Raw genomic sequence first — 25,594 nt, 5'->3', positions numbered from 1 at the left:
CAAGGCCTTTGACACCGTCTCCCACAGCATTCTCCTGAAAAAGCTGTCAGCCCAGGTCTCAGACAGGAGCACTCTGTGCTGGGTTAGGAACTGCTGGAGGCACCGGAGAGTGGTGCTGAACGGTGCTGATCCAATTGGCGGCTGTGGTGTCCCCCAGGGATCAGTGCTGGGCCCAGTTCTGTTTAGTATCTTCACTGATGATTTAGATGAGGGGATCAAGTCCACCATTAGCAAATTTGCAGATGACACCAAGTTGGGAGGCAGTGTGGATCAGATGGAAGGCAGGAGGGCTCTGCAGAGGGCCCTGGACAGACTGGAGAGTTGGGCTGATTCCAATGGGATGAGATTCAACACTCATCCGGGTCCTGCACTTTGGCCACAACAACCCCATGGGGAGCTCCAGGCTGGGCACAGAGTGGCCGAGAACAGCCAGGCAGGAAGGGACCTGGGAGTCTGTATTGACAGGAAGCTGAACATGAGCCAGCAGTGTGCCCAGGTAGCCAAGAAGGCCAACGGCATCCTGGCCTGGATCAGGAACAGTGTGGCCAACAGGCCCAGGGAAGGGATTCTTCCCCTGTACTCAGCCCTGGTGAGGCCACAGCTTGAGTCCTGTGTCCAGTTCTGGGCCCAGGAAGGAGATGGAGGTGCTGGAGCACTTCCAGAGAAAAGCAAGGAGGCTGTGAAGGGATCCAACACAAGTCCTGTGAGGAAGGGCTGAGGGAGCTGGGGGTGTTCAGTCTGGAGAAGAGGAGGCTCAGGGGAGACCTCATCACTCTCTACAACTCCTTGAAAAGAGGTTGAAGTCAGGGAGGGGTCGGTCTCTTCTCCCAGGCAGTGACCAGTAAGACAAGAGGGCATGGACTTAAGCTCTGCCAGGGGAGGTTTAGGTTAGATATTAGGAAGAAATTCTTTACAGAGAGAGTAATCATGAATGCTGCCATGGTATTGTAACCACAGCGATAGCGGTTCAAGAGTTGGACTTGATCTCAGAGATCCTTTCCAACCCATCTGATTCTCTGATAATCCAGGAGTGCAGAGTGGGATCCACCTGGCGGGAAAGGAGCTCTTTGAAAAAGAACAAGCTCAATATGAATGAACAGTGGGCTGCAGCAGTGAAGAAAGCCAACAGGATGCTGGGCTGCATCAACAATGATATCACCAAAGAAGTCATCATGCCACTAAGTGTGTGTCAGGCTGCACATGCAACACTGTGTTCAGTTCTGGTCATCACTATACAAAAAAGATAGATGTGTTTAGTCTTGAGAAGGTTCACAGAAGGGCTGCAAAGATGACCAGAGGAATGGGTAGCCTACCACACAAAGAAACGCTGAGAGAACTGGGCTTGTTCATCCCAGAGAAAAGAAGACTTAAGGGAGATCTTACTGCCAAGTTCCAGTACTTGAAGGGTGACTACCATGAAGATGAAGACTCCCTTGTTACAAGGAGTCACATGGAAAAGATAAGGGGTAATGGGTTTAAATTATTCCTGGGGAGATTACCATCAGATATCTTAAGAAAATTTTTCACTCTGAGAAAAGTTGGACTTCGAATAATCTCCCAAGGGAAGTTGTGGATTTTCCAACACTTGACACTTTTAAGACTCAGCTTATCAAGATGCTGGGCCATCACATCTAAACTGTGTTCCTACCTAGAAAGGCTATATCCTTGAGGTCCCATTCAATCTGGCACCTATGATTCTGTCTGACACAAGACTCGATTTTTAAATGTTTTCATGTCTTTTAAAGACACTGCTCACCCAAAACTAGAATCTTGAATTCTTGAAGTAAAATAAGGGCAAATTCAAGCACCTGAAATAATCACAGAATCATTAAGGTTGGAAGAGAGTTTCAAGATCATTGAGTCCAGCTGTAATCCCAACTACCACAACCACTAAACCATATCCTGAAGCACCACATCTAAACATTTCTTGAACAGCTCCAAGGATTGGTGACTCCAACACTTCCCTGGGCAGCCTATTCCAATGCTTCAACACTCTTTCAGTAGTATCTTTCAGTCTCACTCTTTCCTAGTATCTAACCTAAACCTCCCCTGGCACAACTTAAACCCATTTTCTCTTGTGCTATCACTGCTTATTTGGGAGACCAACAGCAGCCTCTATACAACTTTCCTTCAGGCAGCTGCAGAGAGCAGTAAGATCTCCCCTGAGCCTTCTCTACTCCAGACTAAATAACCCCAGTTCCCCCAGTCACTCCCTATACAACATGCCTCCAAACCCCTCACCAGCCTAACAAGTCAAGTTACAAAATATATTAGGATGCACCTTACTACAAGCACCTTTAGCTCGTAGCACTGACTGATTTGTACACTGTTCAGTTAGAAACCCTGGGCTAAACACTCTTAAAAAGATAAACAGTACAATGGCTGATGACAAGGAAAAAAACCAGCAGAAAGAAGAAAACCAGCTGCTGACAAAAATCCACTGGCTTCCCAGCCTTTACTTTCACCCATCCTAATACTTCAATTCTGAAAAACATCATAACCATCCGTGACATTATACATATATCTTTCTCAACTGATGTGAACTTCATTGCTTCAGCTTGTTTACCTTCCCCCTCTCTCTTTCTCCACCCCCCCCAGAGATCTACAAAATTTTAACTATACAGTACCTGTATGCCCAACACATGCTTTGCAAAAAACAGTTATTGGAAGTCTTGCAATAGATGCAACAGTCTTTTTGTTACTTACTAAACTTTCCAGAAAAACAGTTGGTCAGAAAGTTAGACTGCAATAAACAGACTAGTTCAACCTAGAATCCATGTCAGACACTAACAGCTCTCCAGATGAAGTATTAAGCCACAGTTCTCTAATAATTAATATTTACATCAGTTGAAATTTCAGAAGTTCATTTCTTTACTGCATAAATCCAGGGCACAAAAAGATAACACATTTCAATCAGCACAGCAAACTGTTCACCAGATACATATCCAACATTTACTTGTCTTTACCTTTTATTTGCAAACACACCCAAAGTCCAACCAAGCCACCTGCCCCTCAGAAAACTGACAGGCACAAATCTGCAAATTACCAACTCTTAACCAGCTATTGCAGACTGTACCTGTATGGAAATCAAAGACAGAGGCAGAGAAACAAACATTTAAACATGAGGAAGAGCTTCTTTACATTGAGGAACAGGTGGTGGTGTCTCCATCACTGGAGACATTCCGTCTGGATACCATCCTCTGCAACCTGCTCTAGATGAACCTGCTCTGGCAGGGACATTGGACTAGATTATATCCAGAGGCCCTTTCCAACTCCTAACATTGCATTTCTCTGTGAAACACAGCAGGTATGTTAAAGATTCAAAACTATCAGATTTAGATGCATTCATATTAATCACAGGTTTTCAGAAGAGCACATGTTCTGGAGGGGTTCACATTGAAGCAGGGAACAAAAACAACCAATCAACCAAAAGAAGAGGCTGAACACTGTGTGACAGGTATTTAGAGAGTCAGCATAGATTTCTGACTTTTAAAAGAATCCTTGAATAAAATCATACTAGCCCTGAGTGAACTGCTATTCAATGAAAACTTCTGATTCACTTTTTGCATAGCAACAACTTGGGAGTTATCACAGTGAGAGATCGCAATTTTAATTACAGATTTCATTATCTTAGACGATGAGGTGGCTTCCTCACATTTTTTTGTTTTTTACTTCATTATCGCTATACAACTACAGGCACAGACTGCATAATATGTATCACCTCTAATTAAAACCAGGGAAAAATAATGTTGGGGATTCTTCATGGCACACTGTTCCACTAGAGGGTAGCATTGTGCTAAAAGCCTAAAGAGTTTTGGTTTACTTTAATCAAGTTCCAGTTTCTTCAGCAGTGTTCTGTCAAGAGTCTCATTATCTCCAGTTTCCCGTTTTGACTGAAATTAATAGGGAGTTAAGTCCTATTATTAAGTATGTTTCATCCTTCCAATACAAAATTCTTAGGGCTTTAATACCCAGCCATACCACATCTGCACCTAGCCAGGCCAATGACTTCAGGGAACGTATCAATAAGCATTTTAAAGTAGCATGCTTAATAGTTGTTTGTTTGTTTGTTTTTTAAAAAGAATGAAATGCAAAACAACCCCCCTACCAAACATTTCTTTGTGTGACACCAAGCTGTATGATGTGGATGACAAGCTGGAGAGAAGGGATGGCATCCAAAGGGACCTTTACAGGCTTGACTGGTGGGCCAAAGTCAACCTCATGAAGTTCAATATGGCCAAGTGCAAGGTCCTGCACTCGGGTCAGAGCAATCCCAAACACAAACATGGGCTGGGAGGAGAATGGATTGAGAAGAGCCCTGAGAAGGAGCTGGAGGTACTGGTTGATGAGAAGCTCAACATGAGCCAGCAATGAGTGCTTGTAGCCCAGAAAGCCAATCATATCCTGGGCTGCATCAAAAGCAGTATGATCAGCAGGCTGAGGAACACGATTCTCCCCTCTACTTCAATCTTGTGGCACCCCACCTCAAGTAATGTGTCCAGTTCTGGAGCCCCCAGCCCCAGAAGAACATGGAGTCGTTGGAGAGATTCCAGCACACTAAGATTTTGGAGAAGAAGCACACAAAGATGAACAGAGAGCTGGAGCACCCCTCCTATGACGACAGGGTGAGATAGTTAGGGTTGTTCAGCCTGGAGAAGAAAAGACTCCAGGGAGACTTTATAGCAGCATTTCAGTACCTGAAGGAGCTAGAGGGAAGCTGCAGAGAGACTTTTTACAAGGGCATGTAGTGATGAGACAAGGGGTAGTGGCTTTTAACTGGAAGAAGGTAGATTCAGGTTACACATTAGGAAGAAATTCACTCTGAGTGTAGTGAAAACTCGTGGCATAGGGGGCACAGTGGCTGCCCTCTCCTTGGAAATGTTCAAGGCCAGGCTGAATGGGGCTTTGAGCAACCTGGTCTAGTGGGAAGCGTCCTCACCCATAACTGGTGTTGGATGATCCTTAATGTCCCTTCCAACACAAGCCATTCTATGATCATGACAGTTAATATAATTTGCTCTTATGACATTTAATTATTTTCACTAGGAATTAATAAAAAGGAAAGCACTTCTTTTGGGTTTAGCAGAGAGACAAAAGGAAGCACATAACCTTATTTATAACCACCATAATGGTGGGGGGTTTGTTGTTGGCTTTTTAGGTTGATTTTTTTTATTTGGCTTTGTTGTTTGGTTTTTTTCAAGTCATTTGCTTAACATCAACTATCTCATCTGTACTCTGTTTCTGATGTGCCAACCCTAGGCCTTAAAGCAAGACATTTCACTTTAGCTGTTCAGTTATTTGTAAGACTGAAGACAGAAAAATATATGCCACTTAGCAACATTAAAAAAAAAAAGCCAAATGTGTCATGCTTTAATAGCCTCATCTGAACATGCAGATTAATTTGAGAGGTTACCTTCTAGGAAGGGAAGCTTCTGCTGTTTCTGTGAAAGTTTCACCAGAAATTCAGCCAAACTACAGAGCTTTGGTTTTGTTTGTATTTTCTCACATTTTCTAGAGCAGATTATGAAACAAATATCAAGACAACCATCAACAGATCATACTCCATCACCCTTGCAACTCAAGGGTGGTGAAGACAAAATTCACACACCACACTCCTGAAGTAACTAAAAATGCTCCATCCTCTCTCGCACCCTGTGTGCAACAGTGCTGCACATACACTTTCTTCATAGAGTGAAAGATGAAACAATCGGACTACCATGTCTGCAGCATGAACTAGTAGGATTCAAGCTGCAGACAGAGATTATGTTGACTTGAAATTGAAAAGAAATGGGGGAAGGAAAGGGAGGGAATCAGGCCTGTGTTAGTCCAGAAGGGCAAAAAGGCTTTTGTTTTCTGAACAACACTCCTTCCTCTCTAGAATTAGGAGTAGAAATAGACCTCCAAATTTTCTCACCTGCCTACTGCCAAGAAGTTTCATGAAGCCCACTTGCACTGTGTCTGGTACTAGTCCAGAGCTGGTTTAGAAAGAAAGGATTCAAGCAGTACAACTGGTCCAGCAAGTTCCAGCCTTGATTCTAAGAGATGAGTGTCAGCCTGCTATAAAAATAAGTTTTTCAATTCTTGATTTTGTATCCAATGAATATTCACAATTCCAACCAAATAAAAAACATCAATATGAATTTATTGATAACTGTCCATAAATTGTAGTGAAGTTAATTTGCCCAATCAATTCTTGCCAATATTAAACACAAATTCTCTCTATATGATAAAAAGAGCATGAATTTTAAAAAGCTCATGAGTCCTGGGAAACTCCTTCAGATAACATCAGAAAGCAGCTACAGAAGACCAATTCTCAAAACACATTTTTTAACTAGCCTGCCCATTTTTAAGGAATTTCCTAGAGCAATATTTGCTATGACTTTTATTTTCTGTTTTATTACTTTTGCAGGTTACTGCAAACACCACAAACCAGAAACAGACAACTTTCTACATATGTATAAGCCAAAAAAACCCCAAACCAAACACATATTAAACAGGTACTGACAATCTCAGTGGTGTTCTCTAGACTTCATATCCTGATCAGACTCCTCACTATTTTTCTTAATTCAGACAGAGAAAACAAAGCTACTTTTAAAGTCCTGGCTTCCTCTAGCACAAAGCTTACCACAGACTTCTGCATTAAAAAAAAAAAAAAGTCAAGTGTCTTCTCTGTATTGAGTTTCATGTTTAATACTTCTAAACATTTAGAAAGCAGCAGAATTCTTTACCCATCATGCAAACTGATTCACAGTGAAAGGTTTTGCCACATTTTTTGAAATGTTTGTTTGAGACTTTTAAAGCAGAATGGTGTACACTGCAAGGATTTTTGATCAAGCAGATCTGGATTTCTAATTTAATATTTAATACTCCGTCTCACATATCTCATCATTCAATTAATACAATGTAATTTGACTGTCAAAATGATCACCATGAAAGCATGCTAAAGTACTGTAAACACATTAAAATTAAACAAATTGCAACATATTTATCAGACTGCAGGAAGCTCGTAATGTGGCAGCAAGGGGAACTGGCACCAGACGCAATCTTACTTAACAGCTCTGTTAATCTGGAAAATGGCAAACAGCATGTGAATTCTATTAACAGAAAAATACTTAAATTGAGGCAGCTGTAAACAGTTCCAAAGCAAGAAAATAACAGTAACAGCACTGGGCTGAATTCTATACCTAGTAAAATCAATGAGAAAGCTTCTCATTTAATAGGACCAAATATGCAAGCGTCACAAGTTCCTCTACCGTGCAGCACAGAGTTGAGGTAAGATTTAGCACAGGCAGCAATGCAGAAGGCAGTCAGCACTGTCTGGACAATCACCCCTCTAAAGGTGAAAGAAAAGTTCTCATGAATCATGTGTTCCAGTTCTCAGAGTAATAACGCCTTGTCATGACAATATGTCTCACGATACCTGAGACTTACAGTAAAGACTTGCACAAGGTGGTCTGGAATTACACAGAGTTTTAATGTCAGGAAAACAGATCCCCTGAGCAGCTGGGAAAGGGAGGGAAAGACAAACAAGTAGTTCTCTTCACAAAGGAAAGCAGCGATGTCTGATCCAGGGCAGGCAGCCATACCAGATTCTGTACTATAACCCAACTAAGTTTGCAGAGCAGAGCACAAGACCCTACTTTCAAAATCACCATTTTGAATGGCACCAAAATGTCAAAAAGGAATTTAGCTATCCTTAACACCACAAGAAGTCTAAGAACTTGTAAAAGAAGTTGAATTTCCCTGAACACACTGAATTGTAACATAGATATTTTTTTAAAAATGGCAGTAAGAGGTTAAAAACCTACAGTACATTCATTTAAGTAGTAGCAACATTCTACCCTGAGCTTTCTCAGGCAATTTTCTTACTATGAATATAAACAGACTGCCTTGGCAACCACTTTTACTCCCACTCTTTGCTAGGGAGAACAGCTTCTCAGGCTAGTAACACAGAATCATAGAATGACTAGGGTTGGAAGGGCCCTTAGAGATGATCTCATTCCAACCGCTCTGCATGAACAGGGACACCTACCTCCCACTAAGACCAGGCTTCTCAAAGCCCCATCCAGTCTGGTCTTGAAAACTTCCAAGGACGAAAGAGCATCCACAGCTCCTCTGGGCAACTTGTTCTAGTGTTCACTATCCTCATAGGAAACAATTTTTTGGTAGTACTAGTCTAAACCTCTCCTGAACATCACCGCACAAACTACAATTGCTCATGATGTGAAAGCTACACCAGAGAAGTGATGTATGAAATGCACTATTCTAAAGCAAAAAAGGTTTCATGCCTATATTGGTCAGGCTTTGGGTTTGTTCATTTTCTCTGTTACCTTCTTTCCAATTCTCCATAGCAAATGTCATTGCTAATTGCTCATATGATGCCTGGACTGGCAACCAAACCATTTGCCAGTCATACCAAATACCTACTTCCCTCTTTCTCCCTCTCCCTAGGAAGAGTGTCATTTAGTTTTATTACTTGTAGTTTCCTTTTTCTTCTTCTCTAAGAGCATAGCTGCATAAAGAACCAAAGATCATCATCATACTACTTTCCAAACGCTTCCCTGACTATCCCATCCATCCCCTACACATACATATCCAACTTACTTTTAAAAATAATTTACTAAACATCATACTTTAATTAGAGTTGGATGATTTTCCTAAATATTTTTAAAACATTTAACACTGAAAGCCATCACTGATTTACAGATCACAGTTTATGAATCTCCAGTACTCATTCTTTGTACCATAATTAGCTCAATCTCTTCAACGCCAGGTTGGATGGGGCCTTGAGCAACTGGGTCTAGTGGGAGGTGTCCCTGCCCATGCAGGGGGGTTGTAATTAGATGATCTTTAAGCTCCCTTCCAACCCTAGTCATTCTATGCTTCCATTCTATGATTCTTAAAGAAGACATTTTAAAAAAGTGTTTTTGTTCAACCCTGTCCTTGAACTAAACCTGATTTTCAGGAAGAACACTACACATTTGGATTTTTAATCTAACAGACTGAAAAGGGAAGCATATTTGGGACAAGTACACAAAAAAATAAAATCAAACAAGATAACAAGGAACCAATTTGCTGTAGAAAACACTGAATATAAATTCATCAGCCTCATTATTATTTTACCATAAAAACTCAATCATATTAAAAAACTTAGCGACAGGAAGGGAAAGTTCATTTTTCTCCCTAGCACTGACAGCAGCCACCTACAATTTCAAACAGAAAAAAAAATTATTTTTATGTGTATATCAACTGAAAATACATTATGGTCAGTATTTACAGATCCTATTTTTAATTGGAGGGGGAAACAACGCTGAAAGAAACAATCACTCCGGTTTCAATCACATGCTTTTGCTGCCAGTACAAACACTAAAAGGCAGAATAAAGACCAAAAAAATGACATTTTTGTTCTAAAATGTGGATCCTTCAAATCCTCATGTTAAATTGTAATGAAGTAAATTGCCAAGCACCTTGACTTACATAAAAGAGTCAGACAGGTAACAATTCCCACCACCTTCAGGCAAAACCCTGTTGCAGCCCCTCATCCTTACTCTCAATAGGAAACAAGAGTTGTATCTGGAAAACTACATTGGCACAAAGGATCAATAGATGAAAACAGTCTGAAACTTAAAAATTTCTGAGAAATACTTAGTACAGAAGCCTAACGTAACAGTTGAATGACAACAACAATAAAAAAACCCACCTTATTTCCCAAGTTCTAAAAATTTGGAAACTAAGCTTAACCAAAAAAGACATTTTCCTAAATTAGTATAACTGCAATTTATAAAGTTTTCTTTCTTTATTTGCTGAATTACAAGAATAAAGCAGGTGTGTAATAACAGAGCAGCTTACCAAAGCAAATAAAACATAATTCACTTCATAACTAAAGAAACAAAGATAGGGAGCATCAAAATCCATTAGGTCTCACTGCTCGTTACTACAGGCTCAAATGCCAGGTTGGCCACAGAATGCACAAAACAGTACTGTAAGGATAAGGGAAAAGTCACCTGTACAAAGAGATGACCTGACTGTTAGAAAAGCAAGAAAAAAAAACAAAACCAAACCTGAGCACTACAATGCAAAGATATCACTGAAGAAAACCTAGATAATGAACCTGAGAATGGTGGAGGCACCGAAGATATTTTCATTGTTTTCCTTCGACTTCGGCATCTTGGAAGCAAAGACATACTGCAATCACAACACTGAAAATCACATCTTTTTCTTTATGTTTTCAGACCAATTTATAAGCTCTTTTCTCCCTTTTCCCACTGGACTTTGCTATCACTCCACAGAGAAAAGTAGTTTTTGACCACTAACCTGCTGAGCCATTTCAAGTTCTCAGCAAAAACACTCACCCTCACACTTGCATTTTCTGTAGTTAGGACCATCTTTAAATGTAAATATTTTTTAAAAGACTACCTTACTGGACACTGTGATGGATTCTGAAGTTTGGTTTGGGAACACCTGTCAAACATGCAACTAGTTTTACCACAAAAATAGCACAGCCTTCTTGTCTAAAGATATCTATAACTGAGGTTGGATATGAGCATGAAACTCTACCATTCACCTTGACAGTCTTCACAGTGGTGTCACTGAGGAGCAGGGAGGAAGAGAGAGACCTACAGCAGAACAGAATGTCCACATTCCTGGTACAGCTTTAAGCTGCTACTTTTAACAGGTTTTCTGAGCTCTCTATTAACAGTTAGAATGCCAGCTCCTATAGGAAATGGTAAGAATTAACTACTTTCCCTCCAGACTTTTCTGAATGTGTTAGAGCTGGCAGCTACCTTACTTCACTGATACAACTCCTAGCAGGGCACTGAGACATAGAAAAAAATTCAGCATCTCCTACCTTTGCAAATTTTGCAATTCTACAGTAATTTTTCAGGAAGAAAGAGGTACAACACAACACCTGAAATACCATCCACATAAGATTTATTTTACAAGTAGAGTTTTGAAGCTTTTTTAGGAGTTGCAGACATCTTTCAGTACAGGTAACTGATCCATATAGAGCAATTTAGAGCTTATGGTACAGCCAATTGTCCATTTTTCTTGTGTACAATTAGAAGACACCTTGTAATTATTGCAAGAGGAAATAAAAAAGATGCATAGCTCTACATCTTACAAACAGCTTTTTTAGTCTGTTTTACCCCTAAGGTCTGTTTCATCTTGAACATAGGCCATCGGATCTCTGAAAATATTTCCTCTATTGTCAATTTCTGAGACATTCCTCAAGAGTACCAGCGGTTTCTCATAGAGTTCCTGGATTAACTGGAAGAAACTACAGTATAGATCTTTGCAATTGTATACAGCTAAGATCTCCAATTTCTTAGCACTAAGCAAGAACCTACAGGCAGCGTCATTTTACAGATTAGGGACACTTGATTCGATGTCATATTACACAAGTTAAGAAAGTGCTTTCTTCAGAAGAATGAATTTGTGAATAGGGACATTAGAAGAAAGGAAAAATAGTTTTGGAAGAAGCTCAAGGCAAAATTTAGTGCCAGCACTAGAAGCAGTATTCACCAGCTCTTATACCATGGTATCCCTAAAAGCTATAGCCTGGAGTCCTGCACTTCAATCAATTATCACCCCAAAGTATCTTATTCTTGGCTAGGTAACTGTATTCTGTGATTAAATTCTCAACAATTCACTCTTTCAGCTTTCCAGTCACTTTACTGAACAAAATATTAACTGAGCTTTGAAAAACAATGAGAATTACACCTCCCAGTAACTGGCTCCAATATCCAATAAGATAAAAAATACCAAAACATACAAAAAACCACTGTTTATAATATTTTTTAATGTGACATCAGTTAAACGGATTCACTGCCTCTAAATAACCTTCAGACATCAGTTTGGAATAACACAAGAGTGTTAGGTATAGTAACCCCTACTGCTATGAATTTTACCAATATGAGTCATTTATTCTAAGGGTTCATTGCTTGAAAAGACGAAGGTATATTCTAAGGAATCTACACTTACAGATCTGCTCTTCTGAAGCAAAATCTCAAGCTGTTTCCTCAGTTTCTCACAAAAGTCATCCACAACAAGGAACACCTGGTATGCTATCAGATCTTGCCTGGAAATTCACATACCTTATGCCAAAACAACCTAGAAGAAGACACCTGCAGGTCTTCAAATCCATTTGTTCTGCTTTCAGGAGGGCAAAGAAGATTTATTGACATTTGCAGTTTTCCAAAACTGAAGACAAGCAAGAAAGAAGAGAGCTGGAAAATTTATCTGACCTCCTCCTGATTGAAGGCACTCTGAACAGCTTCTAGTCTGTCTTCTTAAATGTGTGATGTATCTAATTAATATAGTTTAGACTTGTATTTGGCAATTATAAAAAAAAAATGGTCATGCTTTACAGCAGAAGCAATTTACTTCCATCTATACAGTCAGAGATCAAACTACATTTACAGACATTATCATCTTATCAGAACAGTACAAACTATACCAGGATAAAGGCATGAAATCAAGATAATCTGAACCATGTTATGCACATAAAGATAGAAAAAAGCTTAGTCATTATATAAAAACCTGTGTGTTCTCTATAGCTTACTTTAGGAAAGCGTATAGCTTACTTTGAACATGTGCCCAATAATACTAACAATTACGGTGCTGAGGTTAATGGCCTAATTTACCTTCATCAAGTAAAGAGGTAAATCAGAAGGAACTTTGGAAACTGAAGTGGTAGAACTGTCTGTCCTGTTGTGCCACTACTGCTCTCAGCAAAACTATTCTCACAGACTGTATTTAACCACAGAGTGAACAAGGTGCTTCTCACTACAGTAATTTTCTACTTGAAGACATATTCCACCTCAGTTTGCACACTGAAACACACAAAATACCTGTTTGCTGAACACCATGTGTTAGGCACACCTCATCATTGCTGCCTGTATTAAAAGCACATGCAAATATTTGCCATAATTCAGACATTTGCTTTGTTGGAATGCCAGTGAGGTCAGGGTATCCTGAGGACATAAGAAAAGCTTTTGTGCCTAAATCTCATTTCTTCAGAGATAATTTCATTCTAACTATCACAAAAGTAAGTTCAACTGACACACACTTATTATAGTCAGACTTCCAGCAGTCTCAGATTTGTTCCAGGTGAACACCAGCGCCTAGGGCACATATAGCCAACACACACACAAAAAGTTATGCAAAAAATATATTACCAGTAAAACTGAACATTGCTTTTTTTACCAGATTAATTTATTTGGAAGACAGAATTTACTGACAATCACACAAGAAGTTCTTACATTACTATATCCTTATGCATTTCTGATCTTGAAAACCCTGTATGATCTATTGCTGCTCAAGCTAGGATACCTGAGATAGGTATCCAAAGGATATCACCTGTTTAAGAGCTCTGCTCTCCAACCAGCCACCTCCAAGATGCCCCCATGCAGCCTCCAAGCGATTTGACTATTACACTAGGCACATGATCACATGCTTACTTCCAGAACCTGCCATAAGTTTCTGATGTACTAGCTGCATCTGGAGAGCTACTCTGTTGATCTATAGAGGTACACATTTGTTCAGAAATTGGCTTAAAATTATGATCCTCACACTAATATTAGTATTCTCAAACCACTTTATCACATCTGTTGCAGTAATTTATGTTAATTTCTACACTGTTTATACATAGAGACTTCACCTCATCCTTATAATTTTTAAAGTAAATACAGCCTAAGAGAGCTGGGGGACAATAATCACCTTCGGACAAGAATACTGTCTGCTTTAGTATCAATAAGCTATCAGAAGTCAGACCTTAAATACCATTTACACTAGGAATCAACTTGCTGAAGAGTTCAGTCAACAGCATCTCTAACAGCATTTTTCTGCAAAAACAATTTAAGAATTCATCTGCCATAACCTAAACTAGCAAGAAAAATTTTCACTACTAAAGCCACCTCCTGTCATCTAACAAACAAAACCAAAACAATCCATCTCTGTAGTAGGTCTGAGATACCACTGCCTACAAACATTTCTAGCAATAGCTATTTGCTGAAATAAGCAAGAGCTATCTGTACTCCCAAGAAACATCAGAGCTTTGCTTTTCAAAAAGGCTTACAGTTGCAGCCATTAAACTTCTATTGTACTTGAACTGTGTTTCAACTGGCCTACAGCTTCCCCAGGTGACTGTGAAAATCCCACCCCAGAGCACTCCAAGGAACAGAGGGGAAGCCCAGCAAAGCAAAGGAAGAACAATGAAAAGGATGTAAGAGGGTAAAAGATGAAAGACAAAAAGAAGGAAAGCAAAGAAGAGAATGTATCCTACCAGAGACAGCACCTCTTGTCAGTCAAGACAAGAAACATTGCCTCCCAAAAAGTATCTGGCACCAGCAAGTGGTAGAAGTGAAGGGGGAAGACCGAATCTGACCTGAGATAAGAAAAAAAAAAAAATCAGTTATGATTTTTTTTTTAATTTTTAACTTGGTCTTTTGCTTCATCTTACATTTGCATTTTTAAAAAAAATAATAACTATTTTTTAGTTCATGTCTTTCTTCGCTGAGATTTTGTAACTGATGACAGTGGGATGATCCAAATTAAATGTGGAAGAGGACCAACAGTATTTTGATAAAAATGTGAAAATATATGCAAATACTAAAATTAAAAGCAAATTTAAAGTACTACAGGGAAGCTGTAAAAAGTGATAGATGCAAACAGCATATGCCACTGAAATGTCCCAGTGAGTAAAAAAAAATTATTAGAATGCTCTTGTCTCTGTATAAGTCACTGCCACAAAGTACAAAACCACTAATTACTTTCTTTAGGAGACTTTCCTGAGCGCCTTCTGGCAAGACATAAAATCTGCATCTGATATCCCACATGCAAATGGAATAAACATCACACTTTCCCGTGTCCAGGTTCCCCATTTAATTGTAATTAAAAAGTTCCAGTCAGGTCTCCAACTGAAAATAGGGCAACTTTTACACAAAGTTTTCTAAAAGCTCCAATAAAGCAATCATTATAAAATTCACTATAGGCTGAAAAATGGACAATAAAAAGAGGAATTACAAGGCAAATTATAAATTGACCCTAAAAAAAAAAAAATTAAATATTTTAACAAAATTTTTGTCAGACAAATCTATGCTCTCCCTAATCATCATTCAAACTATATTCTCAGGACAAGTGGGGGGAAGGTATGAAATAAATTTTTCCAAGTATGTCAGAAGTTCCAGTGACTTTTATATGTAGTTAAAATTAATCCCAAACTAGAATGAATTACTTCAATTGGCAGAAATCAAGCCATCACCTACACACACCTTTGAAATATAATTCTTGAGACTATGGAAGAAGGGAAGTTAAATGCATGATGAAAATCATATTAAAGACCCTTCTATGATCATGCCCAACAAAAATGATCTTACTTCATTGTGTCATAAGTAATTTTGATGATGCTATGAGGAGATAAAAATGTGAATAAGCATAAGGATCATATGTACAAAAAACAGGGGTAATCTCAAAGCAGATGTTTTGGTGATGCGACAGGGAAAGTTGCAATAACCAAACAGGTCATTAGATTAGAGATGCTGTATAGCAATATTTGAAACTGAAATATTTAAAGAGACCTGGAATATAAAGTTTAAGACAAAATCCAAAGCTATAACTGTTTTATCTGGATTCTAGGTAGCGTCAAGAACCTTAAGCGAAAAAATTCCCCACAACCTCATTACAAACTGTATAAAGAAGCACTTCAATTTTAATCATCCTCTTAAATGAATGCAATATCTTCTTCTCATATTTGGAAAGGGATATTACAAACTCTTAAAGGTTGATACAGGGCAGGAATCAGAGGTAAACACCTTTCCAATTTCCATCCATGAAGTAATTTACCCTCACACGTGCCCTGAGTCACGAACAGCACTCTTTTTGGAGTTCTCTGAACTCAGCGTGCCCAAACTGCTTACAGTGCCTTTTACTGCTGTTTCTGTAGGGGTGAATAACATTGCTGCGTGTAGTTAAGCTTGTATACTTCTCTCTTATGTCTCCATTTTCCAAACCTATAGCTACCAAAACTACCACTTCTATATCCCGTAGAAGGAAGAATGCATTGAGTGTAGAGGATTTAGTAGTCCAAGAACAAAAGCCATAAAAATTCACAAACTTGTTGATATTAAAATATATGTAGCCTAGAATAAATCCGCTATCAGAATCCATAGGAAATGCAATCTATCACAATCACATTCCTGTCCACAAAAATACCACCTCACTCAGTGCACCAGAGCACATGGTGTTCTGTAAGCAAACAGAAAGGTCTCCATTTGTCTTACCATCACTGGTCAGTCTTTATCATACACTGCAAAAAATTTGCTCTGACTATTGATTACCTCATTGCTTTTTCTCTGCAAGCACTTCTCTACAGCATTCCCAATGCAGCACAAATATCAATGAATTAACTTTATCAGCTCTTCAAAGCAGTATTTTTCTTCTCTTGAAAGTGAGGGGAAACCAAGGCAAATAAAGATTTAAAATGTAAGTCCACTGAATCCAGTTGCTCAATCTGAGATTCCAAAGGATGGATTTCAGTATCTTTGATTTTCTAGAATTGTTTTTCTAAAGCTCATCACTCCATTATTAGAGTTGCAATGGTTAATGGTAAGATCCCAAATCCAGAGTCATGCCTTTATAACATAAGGAACTAGCAGGCACCCGTGAATTCTTGCCAAAGTGATGTGCTTATGAGTTCACTTAACTCTGAAGCAGAGGAGAGGGAGGGTCAATCCAACTTTCCACAACATAACTCCACTGTCAACATCCTGATGACCCTTTCTTCCTGTAAGGGCTCTACCTTCTCATTTGCTCTGGTCTCCCTAACACAGAGCAGTGGTCTAACGTAGAAAACCCTGAAGGAGGCTGGGCTGGTACAGAGTAGAAAATACACAGCTGTGTAATAATACAACACAGACACGTAAAGGCTGAATTAGTGCTGTCTGTGCAACCAAGTTCTGGCACAAACCCTAGGCCTGAGTGCTGTTCTTCAAATCTGCTGCTGTATTGAGTAGCTCCTTGAATGTAGTAAGACAGCTTGTAGTACTTATTATTCCAAGTTTTTACTTCTTAACAGTAGCTTAAATACAGATGTAATCATGCACAGTGACACCTGCAACTCTTTCTTAAATGTTATCAGTAACGTAGACATGAAAGATATTTGAAAAGCTTTCTTTTTTAATACTTACAGATTTTATTTGCCTAGTACAAATTGTCCAGTACAGTGTTTGTTCTATGGCATTACTACTTATCACAAACGTGAGATGAAAAAATGGTCTCTTTTAACACGTATTTTTGCAGGATATTGTTTGCAGACTCTGCAGGGACAGCATCATACTAGTTCACCCACAATATGTTTCCTAGACCATAAGAGCCAAAACACATTTTTAAAAATTAAAACCTAACTTCCTCAAAACAACTAAGTATTTTTCAAGTTAAAATATCACTGATGTGTCCAGTTCTTTTTATTATTACACAATGACCCAGCTTTTTATTGAAAGCAAACAGTTTAACGATAAATTATTGAGTTCCAATATTTCTAATCGTATTTGCAGCTGTTTACATTTAATATTAATATTTTTTGTCTCCTAAACATGTTTTTTGTTAGCTAAATTACTACACTAACTCATTTACATCTGTAAACTGTATGCATTAATATACTGCCATAAAGTAAGACTAACAACAGCGCAGAATACTTTGACATACACAGTCACATGCACACACACACACCCACACCCACAAAAGAGAACTACTAAGCCTCCAACTCCCTCAAATACAAGAAGCTTGAAATCAGCAAGAGGATACTTGGAAACCCAACATGGTCCTGTGCCAGTCACTGCTCTCCCTTCTTAGCTTGCTTTCTTACCACCATCCATTCACAGCTTCACAGGGGGCTATGATTAACTGCAGACCTATGCTGGTTCATAAGAAATGCTGACAAATGGACACCCTTGTGAACGGTTACCACTTGCACAGCTGTTAGCTCTTTGAAGTTTGAAGAACATACCCCTTCGTGAAAATTAGAAACAAAATACAGATCTTGGGCTGGGAGTGAGGTGCTGAGAGTGCAAGAACAAGACCTCAGTGGTGCAGGTGGTGTGGCACTGGGAGCACACTGGAGTTTTCAGGTGCAGGCAACTTGGAGCCAGACCCTCCTACAACCAGTAAGGCTGCAGCAACCTAGATCCACAAAAGAGTTGCCTGTGTGGGTGATGAGACACTGGAATATGTTGTCTGGAGAAGTTGTTGATACTCCCTCCCTGAAGTACTCAAGGCCAGCCTGAACAGGATTTTGAGCAACCTGATCTAGTGGGAGGTATCCCTGCCAATGCAGGGGGACTGGAACTTGATGATCTTTAGGATCTTTCCAACTCAAACCACTCCATAATTCTATGAAAAATGGTATTCCAGTGATATTCCTAGAAGTCATGACTGTCAATTTTTCTGCTATCCTGGGTGTTGTCTAATGCCATACAAGAGAATCACTGCCACATTCACATCCACAGAAAGAAAATCTCTAGTATGCAAAATGCCTTCCTGTATACTTTCTAGAGTATACAAAGAATTATGTACCTGCTCCTTGTAGAACATTAAATATTATATCAGCACATAGAACTCAACAAAGGGGCTAACCCAGAGAGACACAGGGAACAACCTCATGTTGCATTCTAGAAAACCAAAGGCAGAGAACAGCAACTTTCTTAACACCAAATCACAGAATAAAAATGGCTTTGAAAAATTAGAAGCGACTAGCAATATAAAGAGGTGAATAAACACTAAAAGCTACTCTTGACAGCATTACCCATAAAACCTCTTAAATGCTGAATGAACATTTAAAGAAAGAACAATAATAATTCAAGTTCTAGTTGTGCTCGTTTTCCTAAATTTGGGACAAATGCGAGCCCAGAGCTCATGTATGAAATGAGAGTACAGTGACAAGGCAGGCCGTGGTCAGACTTTTTTTTAAGTATGACAAAATACCTTTTTTTTAAGCAAACCAAATATATTTTATGTTAATAACTGAAAAAAAAAGCAGCCAAAACACACCAGTGGAAAGTAACCTCACATCTGTATCAGATGCTTCATAACCCATTTAACATCCCAAGACTTCAGAATTCTAACTTCCTTCCCAGAAGATATCAAAAAACTGGCAAAGCACACAGATTCTGTCAGGACCATTCAGTAAAACTTTTTTCTAACTTGGGAGTACGGATCAATTTAAAGGAACCACACAAGAAAGATATAACTTATTAAAAATTACTAAAGCATGCCTTTTTTCTACACTATTTTCTTCTAAGACAGTCCTTCCCAAACCAGTCATGTTGGATCAAAAAAAGGTCAGCAGCGAATGATGCCATACAGATCTGAAACAAAAATTATTTCTTTTTCATGTCTAAAGGATTTTCAGATGTCTAGTAAAATTATGTATTCAAAACACTTTTCCATTAAGTTGGAAAAGCATGCTTCCCATATTTATGTTGACTTAAGCTGGCTAAACCAAAACATCTTAAAAAATGTAAACTACAAAGATAATTACTGAGGAATTAAGAGACAAACTATGCTTTTTATAGAAATACACCACACAGTGGCAGATGTAATCTTAAATCTCATTGTTTTCATGTTCTCATTCACACAAACTGGAGTTTACACCCATAATACAAAATTACAAAAACTTCCATTCACTTATCAGGAAAGACAGACAATTATTTTCTTTTTTTTCCAACTAGGCATGTTTAGAAAGAACCAACAGTGCTTCATCTGCTTTGGAAAGCGAATATTAAGCCTGGTTTCATTAATAGTCACTCCTAAAAATATCAACAAATATATCCAAGCAAGGGAATGTAATTTTACCTTCTACAAATAGGACTTAACATAGAGTAGAAAATTTTCTGATACAGCATCCATCAGAAACATACTTAAAAATGAACTTTTAAATTTTCTGTCTTTTAATTTTTCTGTCTTAACAAAGAAGCTGCTCCAGGAATGAAATGTCATTTTAGCAAACATCACCATCTTTCTCAACAGTCCATGAAGTTTAACACCAAAAAACACTGAAAAACAACACACACTATTCACTTCTGCAATTTTATCTTGTTCAAGCTAAAAAAGCTTGTATTCTGAAGAGTACCACAGATACATGCATCACAGAAGAGATTTACAAACTGCATAATCCCACATCATCAGTAACACATACTTTGTCATCAATGCTTATTTCACCTGCTGTTGATAAAAACTCAATCTTTAATCATAAGCAACTCTAGCACCTCCACCCTCTCAGGAAAATATGTATTTTAAACCAAGAGAGGAATAATAAAAAAAGAGACAGAAAGAATCTGGTACTGCTACTGAATTTTTAACTTAAAAAAAAAAAAAAAAAAGTTAAGATTCAGGAAAGACAATTCTTTGATACAAAAGCACGCATAGCTACACAAACAAGAAGGCTGCAAAATATTGTGACACCAAAAATCCACCATATACCACTGTCCAGCACCAAGCTATCAACTATTAGCCACTAGCAATACTAATTTAGCAATACTAAATTATCATACAGTATTTCTATCAAAACACTTCAAGATCAGATAAAACAGAAATAAGGAAGCAGGTAAGACAGAGAAAATGGAGACAGATGCTAAATAAAGTTTCTAATATGGCAAAAAGTTCTTCTTTCAGGAGACAACCCTAGTTTAAAAGAGTATTTTAATACTAGTGCAAGCACCTTACCCACTAGTAAAAAAGAACAGAAAAGTCAAGCGACTTTCTCTCCAGTTTTCACACTCCCACCTTCTTCCTGTAGAAATACCTTTCTTAGCTTCCAGATCTCTCTCCATCCTGCTCCTTTTAACTAATTCTGAACCAGCCACTGAACGCACCCACGGCAGTAAACACAGCGATACCAGGTCAAACACATAAAACACGTTTCTCTGACGGCCTCTCTCTCAACAGCTCAAAACATGCCACTACACCAGCGCTGGTTTCCTCTGCCACAGGGCAACACCGACAGAAAGCAGGCAGGTAGCTCCTGGGGCTACCAGCACACTGGCTGCTTATTCCTCGGCAGGACCACGCAGGCTGCCTGCACACCCCTGCCCACAGGCCCCACACCGCGGCCCGGCTCCTCTCGCCGCCCGTGGGACGCGACCCCCACCACCAAGCGGCTCCCGGCCCCCCGTCGCTCCCCCCGGGGTGCCCGGCCGCCCTCCCGGCTCGGTCCCCTGCCGTGCCGCCCCCTCGGGGAACCGTGCCCGGCCTGACCCGCCGCAGCGGCCCGACACGTCGGCAGGCCGCCCCGCGCCGCCGCCCACCCCAGCCTGGCCCGCTGGTGACTGGGGGCGCCCCGCCCGCCCGGCCCGGCCCGGCCCTACCTCCCTGCACCCGTCCTTCAGGCGGAGGAGAGGGGCGGAACAGCCCCCCACTGCCCCCCGAACCCATGCCGCGGCATGCCCCTGCTCCACGACAGGAGGGGCGGCGGCGGAGGCGGCCGGGCCCACCGCAGGCCGCGCAGGGACAGGGCCCGTAAACGCCGCGGCCGCCTCCCCTCCCATGACACTGCAGAGCGGGGCCCGGCCGCCGCCCTCCGCCGCCGCCGAGGCCTCCTTCCGCCGCCGGCTCCGCGGGCCCCCCTCCCGCCGGCGGCGGCGCCATGATGATCCGCCCGAGAGGGCGCCGCGCCAGGCCCTAACGCCGGGCCGGGCCCCGGGACGTGCCCCCGCCGCCGAGGCCTGGCGCCCCGCGCCGCTCACCTTCATGTCGGGACATCCTAGTCCAGAGGCGGTGGCCCAGGCCCGTCCAGGAGCTCCCGCGGGCTGCTCGGGCGCCGCTGCGGCCTGGCCCCCCGCCGCCGCCGCACGCACGGAGCTCCGGTGCGAGAGGAGAGGGGCCAGGGGCAGGGCCGGGAAGGGAGCAAAACTACAAGAGGCGGCGAGGAGCCGGCCTCCCTCCTCCTCCTCCCTCGCTCGCCCTGCGGGGGGCGGATCCGGCAGCAGCGGCTTCCCGGGCACCGTGACACGGTGACTATGGGCCCCGCCGGCTGCTGGCACCGCCTCCCACTCCGCTCCGCCCGCTGCCGCAGCGACGGCGGCGGCGGGGCTGCCCACCGCGCTGGTGCGCTCCCTTCCCCTTCCTCCCACCCCGGTCGCGCTTCGGGAGGAAGAGGAAACACCGCGCCCGGGCGGCGGCCCTCCCGCGCGGGCTGCCGGGCCTGGGGTGGTGGCGGTCCCGCCAGCGGGGCGAGGCGGGAGGGCTGGCGGCAGCGAGAAGCGGCGGGGCGGGCTCCAGGGGAGGAAGCGGCCAAGGTAAAGAAGCCCGGCAGCAGCCAGGGCCGGTCTGACCCGGGGGACACGCGTTAGTCAGTTTTTGTGGTAAAAGGACGGGGGAAAAGTGGCAAGGAGCACTGCGCCTGCCTCGGCCCCGTTTTCCAGTCGCTGATGGCGGTGCTGAGTCTGCCAGCCCTGGGGAGCCGCTCACTACGGACTCGGGGTCAGGGTTTATGGCCTTTTTCCCCTTGCTGCTTTGTCGGGCCTGCAGAGCACTCCTGACAGAAGGGCCCCGCAGCCGGGATCCAGCTGCACACGGAGGAGGAGGAGGAAGCCGCACGTGCGTGTGTCACCACGCTGCAGTGAACTGTACTGGTCTCTCCACACCATGGGACCTTTTCATCCCGTCATCGACCCGTCGAAGCAGGCTCCTCTTCAGATGAGTGAAAAGCCCACGCCATGGCAGCATTCTTTTCCTGCTTCAGATGTGTAGGGCACATACATCAAGCAGCTCGATTCTGTGCTCCTATTCTTACTGTGACCTCCTGGCCGTCCCACAGATTTCTTTCCAAATAGCACTGCCTCCCTCATCATCTCCATCCATGCTACTCCCAGCTCTACATTTGCATTTCCTGTTCTGCTCATGGCATTCCTTTGTCTTCTTTCTCTGCCAGTCCAACACCTCCATCTTTGCCATATTACACCACAGCCCCCTTATATCTGCCCCAGCCCTACAATTCTTGTACATTCACCTTAGTGAATACTTCCTCCTGAGTCTGTTTCAAAGACCCTGAGGGCCCACATACCACAGTGGCTTATACATCAAGCTGCTGCTGAAAGGAGGAAGTGACAGTCCCATTCCTTGAACCACTTCTCTCCTATTGCCAATTGTACTATGTAGACTCTTCCTCTCCCCTTACATGTATGTGCACACTTCTTGTCCCCTGTACCCTGGCCACCTGCTTCACTTCCATCTTTTCCCCTGGCCAGGCGCAGTTTTTTAAACACCGTGCCTACTGAGAATGTAACCTGGACCCAGTTTGTCTTTTAGACTGTCCAGGGCATTGAGGGCACTTTCATTGGAATCAAGAAATATGTCTGCATTGGATAAGCTGTTGTAGGAATTGGGAATCATTTTGACTAGTGGGGTTCAATGACTTCATTGCTTCTGAAAGGAAGGCAAGAGTCAAAGACTATGCAAGGAATTTGCAGGAAGCACACCACAGAAACTGCTAAGAAATCTGCAACTCATAAACTCCCTACCAGTCTACAACAGTGGTATCTCCAAGATAGTTCTAGATTTTTTGTCTATCTTGCCAGCATTTCACAGCAACAGTGCAGAGAGTGGGGTAGTGGGTCATATGTCCTACTTCTTTTTTTTTAGCACTGGCATTTTTAAATGCAAATGACAGTTGTCTTACCTAGATGCAAAATACAGACTCAAGGCTTATGCTTCCTTCCCTACAAGAGAAAGCTATCTTGAAAACTGGTAATTCACCTAGCTAGCAATATCTCGTCTTTGTGCGAGGCTGTTTACAGAACTCTTGTCTTCCTGAGCACCGCAATGCTGCATTGGCTTGTGCTCAGTTTTATCCTGTTTCTGCAGAGTGACCTCCCACTGGAGCTTCTTGCTACACATTGGGTAAAATACAAACTGAGGCATTTCACTGAGACCCAGAACATTCAGTCTTTGGCCATGGGAAACTTTGGGCAAATCATATTGTCTCTCCACACATAAATTGCAAAATGGTTTAGTAACCTTTTCTGCCTCTGATAAGTGTTACTCCCGTGGATGTCCCTTGAATGCTCCAGTATATGCTGGTGAGCCCCTCAGCACATGACTTTTCTGAAAAAACCCTGCTTGGTGCCTGTGGCAGCCAAACAGAATTCTGCAGCCTCTTCTCCATCTTTGTAGGTTCAGTTCCAAAGTTAAAACTGTAATCCCATTCCTGTGTGCTGTTTCCCTGCCTTGAGGCTAGGATCTATACCCAATGGGACAGTATAAACAGTACTTTGGGAATCACATTAGAATATGCCTACACGTGCAATAGTACGTAAAACTCACCTGTCTTCTGTTCATCAGTGGGAATTTTGCTGGTTATCTACTCTTCAAATGTAGGAAATACTGCAGATTTAAGATGGCCAGGCTCCCAGAGATGAGCACGTTGAGTGTGGAAAAAGGTATATAACAGAATTTGAAGGTCGTGGCCACCAATAGAACATACTCTTCTTAGCATTATCTTGCTAATTAATAACCTATACTGCCCGTGTTTTGAACAATATTTATGAAACCAACATGCTGTTACTTAATAAGCAGAATAAGCAAGAAGGATTTTGGCGAGGTTTATAAAGTTCTGGTGTGAACGGATCCTTCTGTCCCTAAGGGAAGAGCTTGCCATTATCAAGTTTCTCATTCTCAGGTGCAGCGGGATAATCCATAGGTGAGTCTTCCTATAAAGCCATGAGGGAAAAAAAAATTCAACATTAGTATTTTCCCAATGGGTAATCACAAGCCAAGAAATGAAAATTCCTTATCCAAGGTCGTTCAAGGTCAGAGTTAGGCAGGGAGTTAGAGACCCAGATATTATAGCTAATTAGGCCATTGTACAAGCCACAGCAAGAAGCAGAAAAATTCATATAATTTCCTAACGTGATATCATAATATGATAAAATGTATGCCTGGAAGAAATAAAATCTGAAATCGAGAAGAGATGGTTGTGTGGCTTCACACAGTTCCTCTCCCTGCCACTGTGAAAGGGTTCAGGGTCTGGAATAGAGCAGGGCATGTTCAGGTACTAAACCAAATAGTGACATCATAGAGCAGAGCTCCAGAGCAGTAAAAGTTATGTTAGGAGCCACTTGGCCTTTTGCTCTTTTGTGGGCTCCTGAAAGCCCACTGAAATAGTGTTTTCACTAGTTTCAGTGTTAGCTATCACTTCTGGGCTTCATCCATTTGAGGAAAAGATTCCTGCTTCACTTTGCTTGGACTTGTCTTTACCAAGGTTGGGCATCCCACTACATGTAACTCCTTGTTCAGCTTCACGCTTGGAGGTAAGATACACTGTCACCACAGTGGTATAAAACTGAAATATATCAGTTTCTTGGATCAGTCCAGTCATCATTAAATAAATATGGAACTGCAGTTGCATACATGCTCAAATGTTAAATTGCTGCGCTGGTACATGTCAGCGCTTCCCACTACACTGTCTTTTCTAACTGCTGCTTTTCTGCCTCCTCTAGCTCAATAATCCTTCAATGTGTTACAAAGTTGCTGACTAGGTGTGTTTAGCATGATCTGCAAATAAAACTCCTAAAATTAAAGAGAGAAAGACAGCCTTGCTGCC

The 25,594-nt window shown here is 41.6% G+C and overlaps 1 protein-coding gene across 3 annotated transcripts in view; it reads right to left on the bottom strand.

Annotated features, from left to right (window-relative positions):
* The window catches only part of KCMF1 (potassium channel modulatory factor 1), a 47,113-nt gene extending 25,101 nt beyond the window's left edge, over positions 1-22,012 (bottom strand). For 2 of the 3 annotated variants that reach the window (XM_071732277.1, XM_071732278.1), the window contains exon 1: positions 21,360-21,654. In XM_071732277.1, coding sequence (XP_071588378.1) covers positions 21,360-21,639 — 280 coding nt within the window. In that variant the 5' untranslated portion in view covers positions 21,640-21,654. Of the gene's footprint in view, positions 1-21,359; positions 21,655-21,737 lie in introns of those variants that run through there. The other variant, XM_071732279.1, reaches the window with a different exon arrangement.
* Between the last annotated feature and the right edge of the window lie 3,582 nt (positions 22,013-25,594).

Source organism: Heliangelus exortis, chromosome Z (genome assembly GCF_036169615.1).
Source record: "Heliangelus exortis chromosome Z, bHelExo1.hap1, whole genome shotgun sequence".
Classification (NCBI taxonomy): Eukaryota; Metazoa; Chordata; class Aves; order Apodiformes; family Trochilidae; genus Heliangelus; species Heliangelus exortis.
The sequence above is the reverse complement of the archived record's forward strand: the minus strand, read 5'-3'. Positions and strand labels throughout refer to the sequence as shown.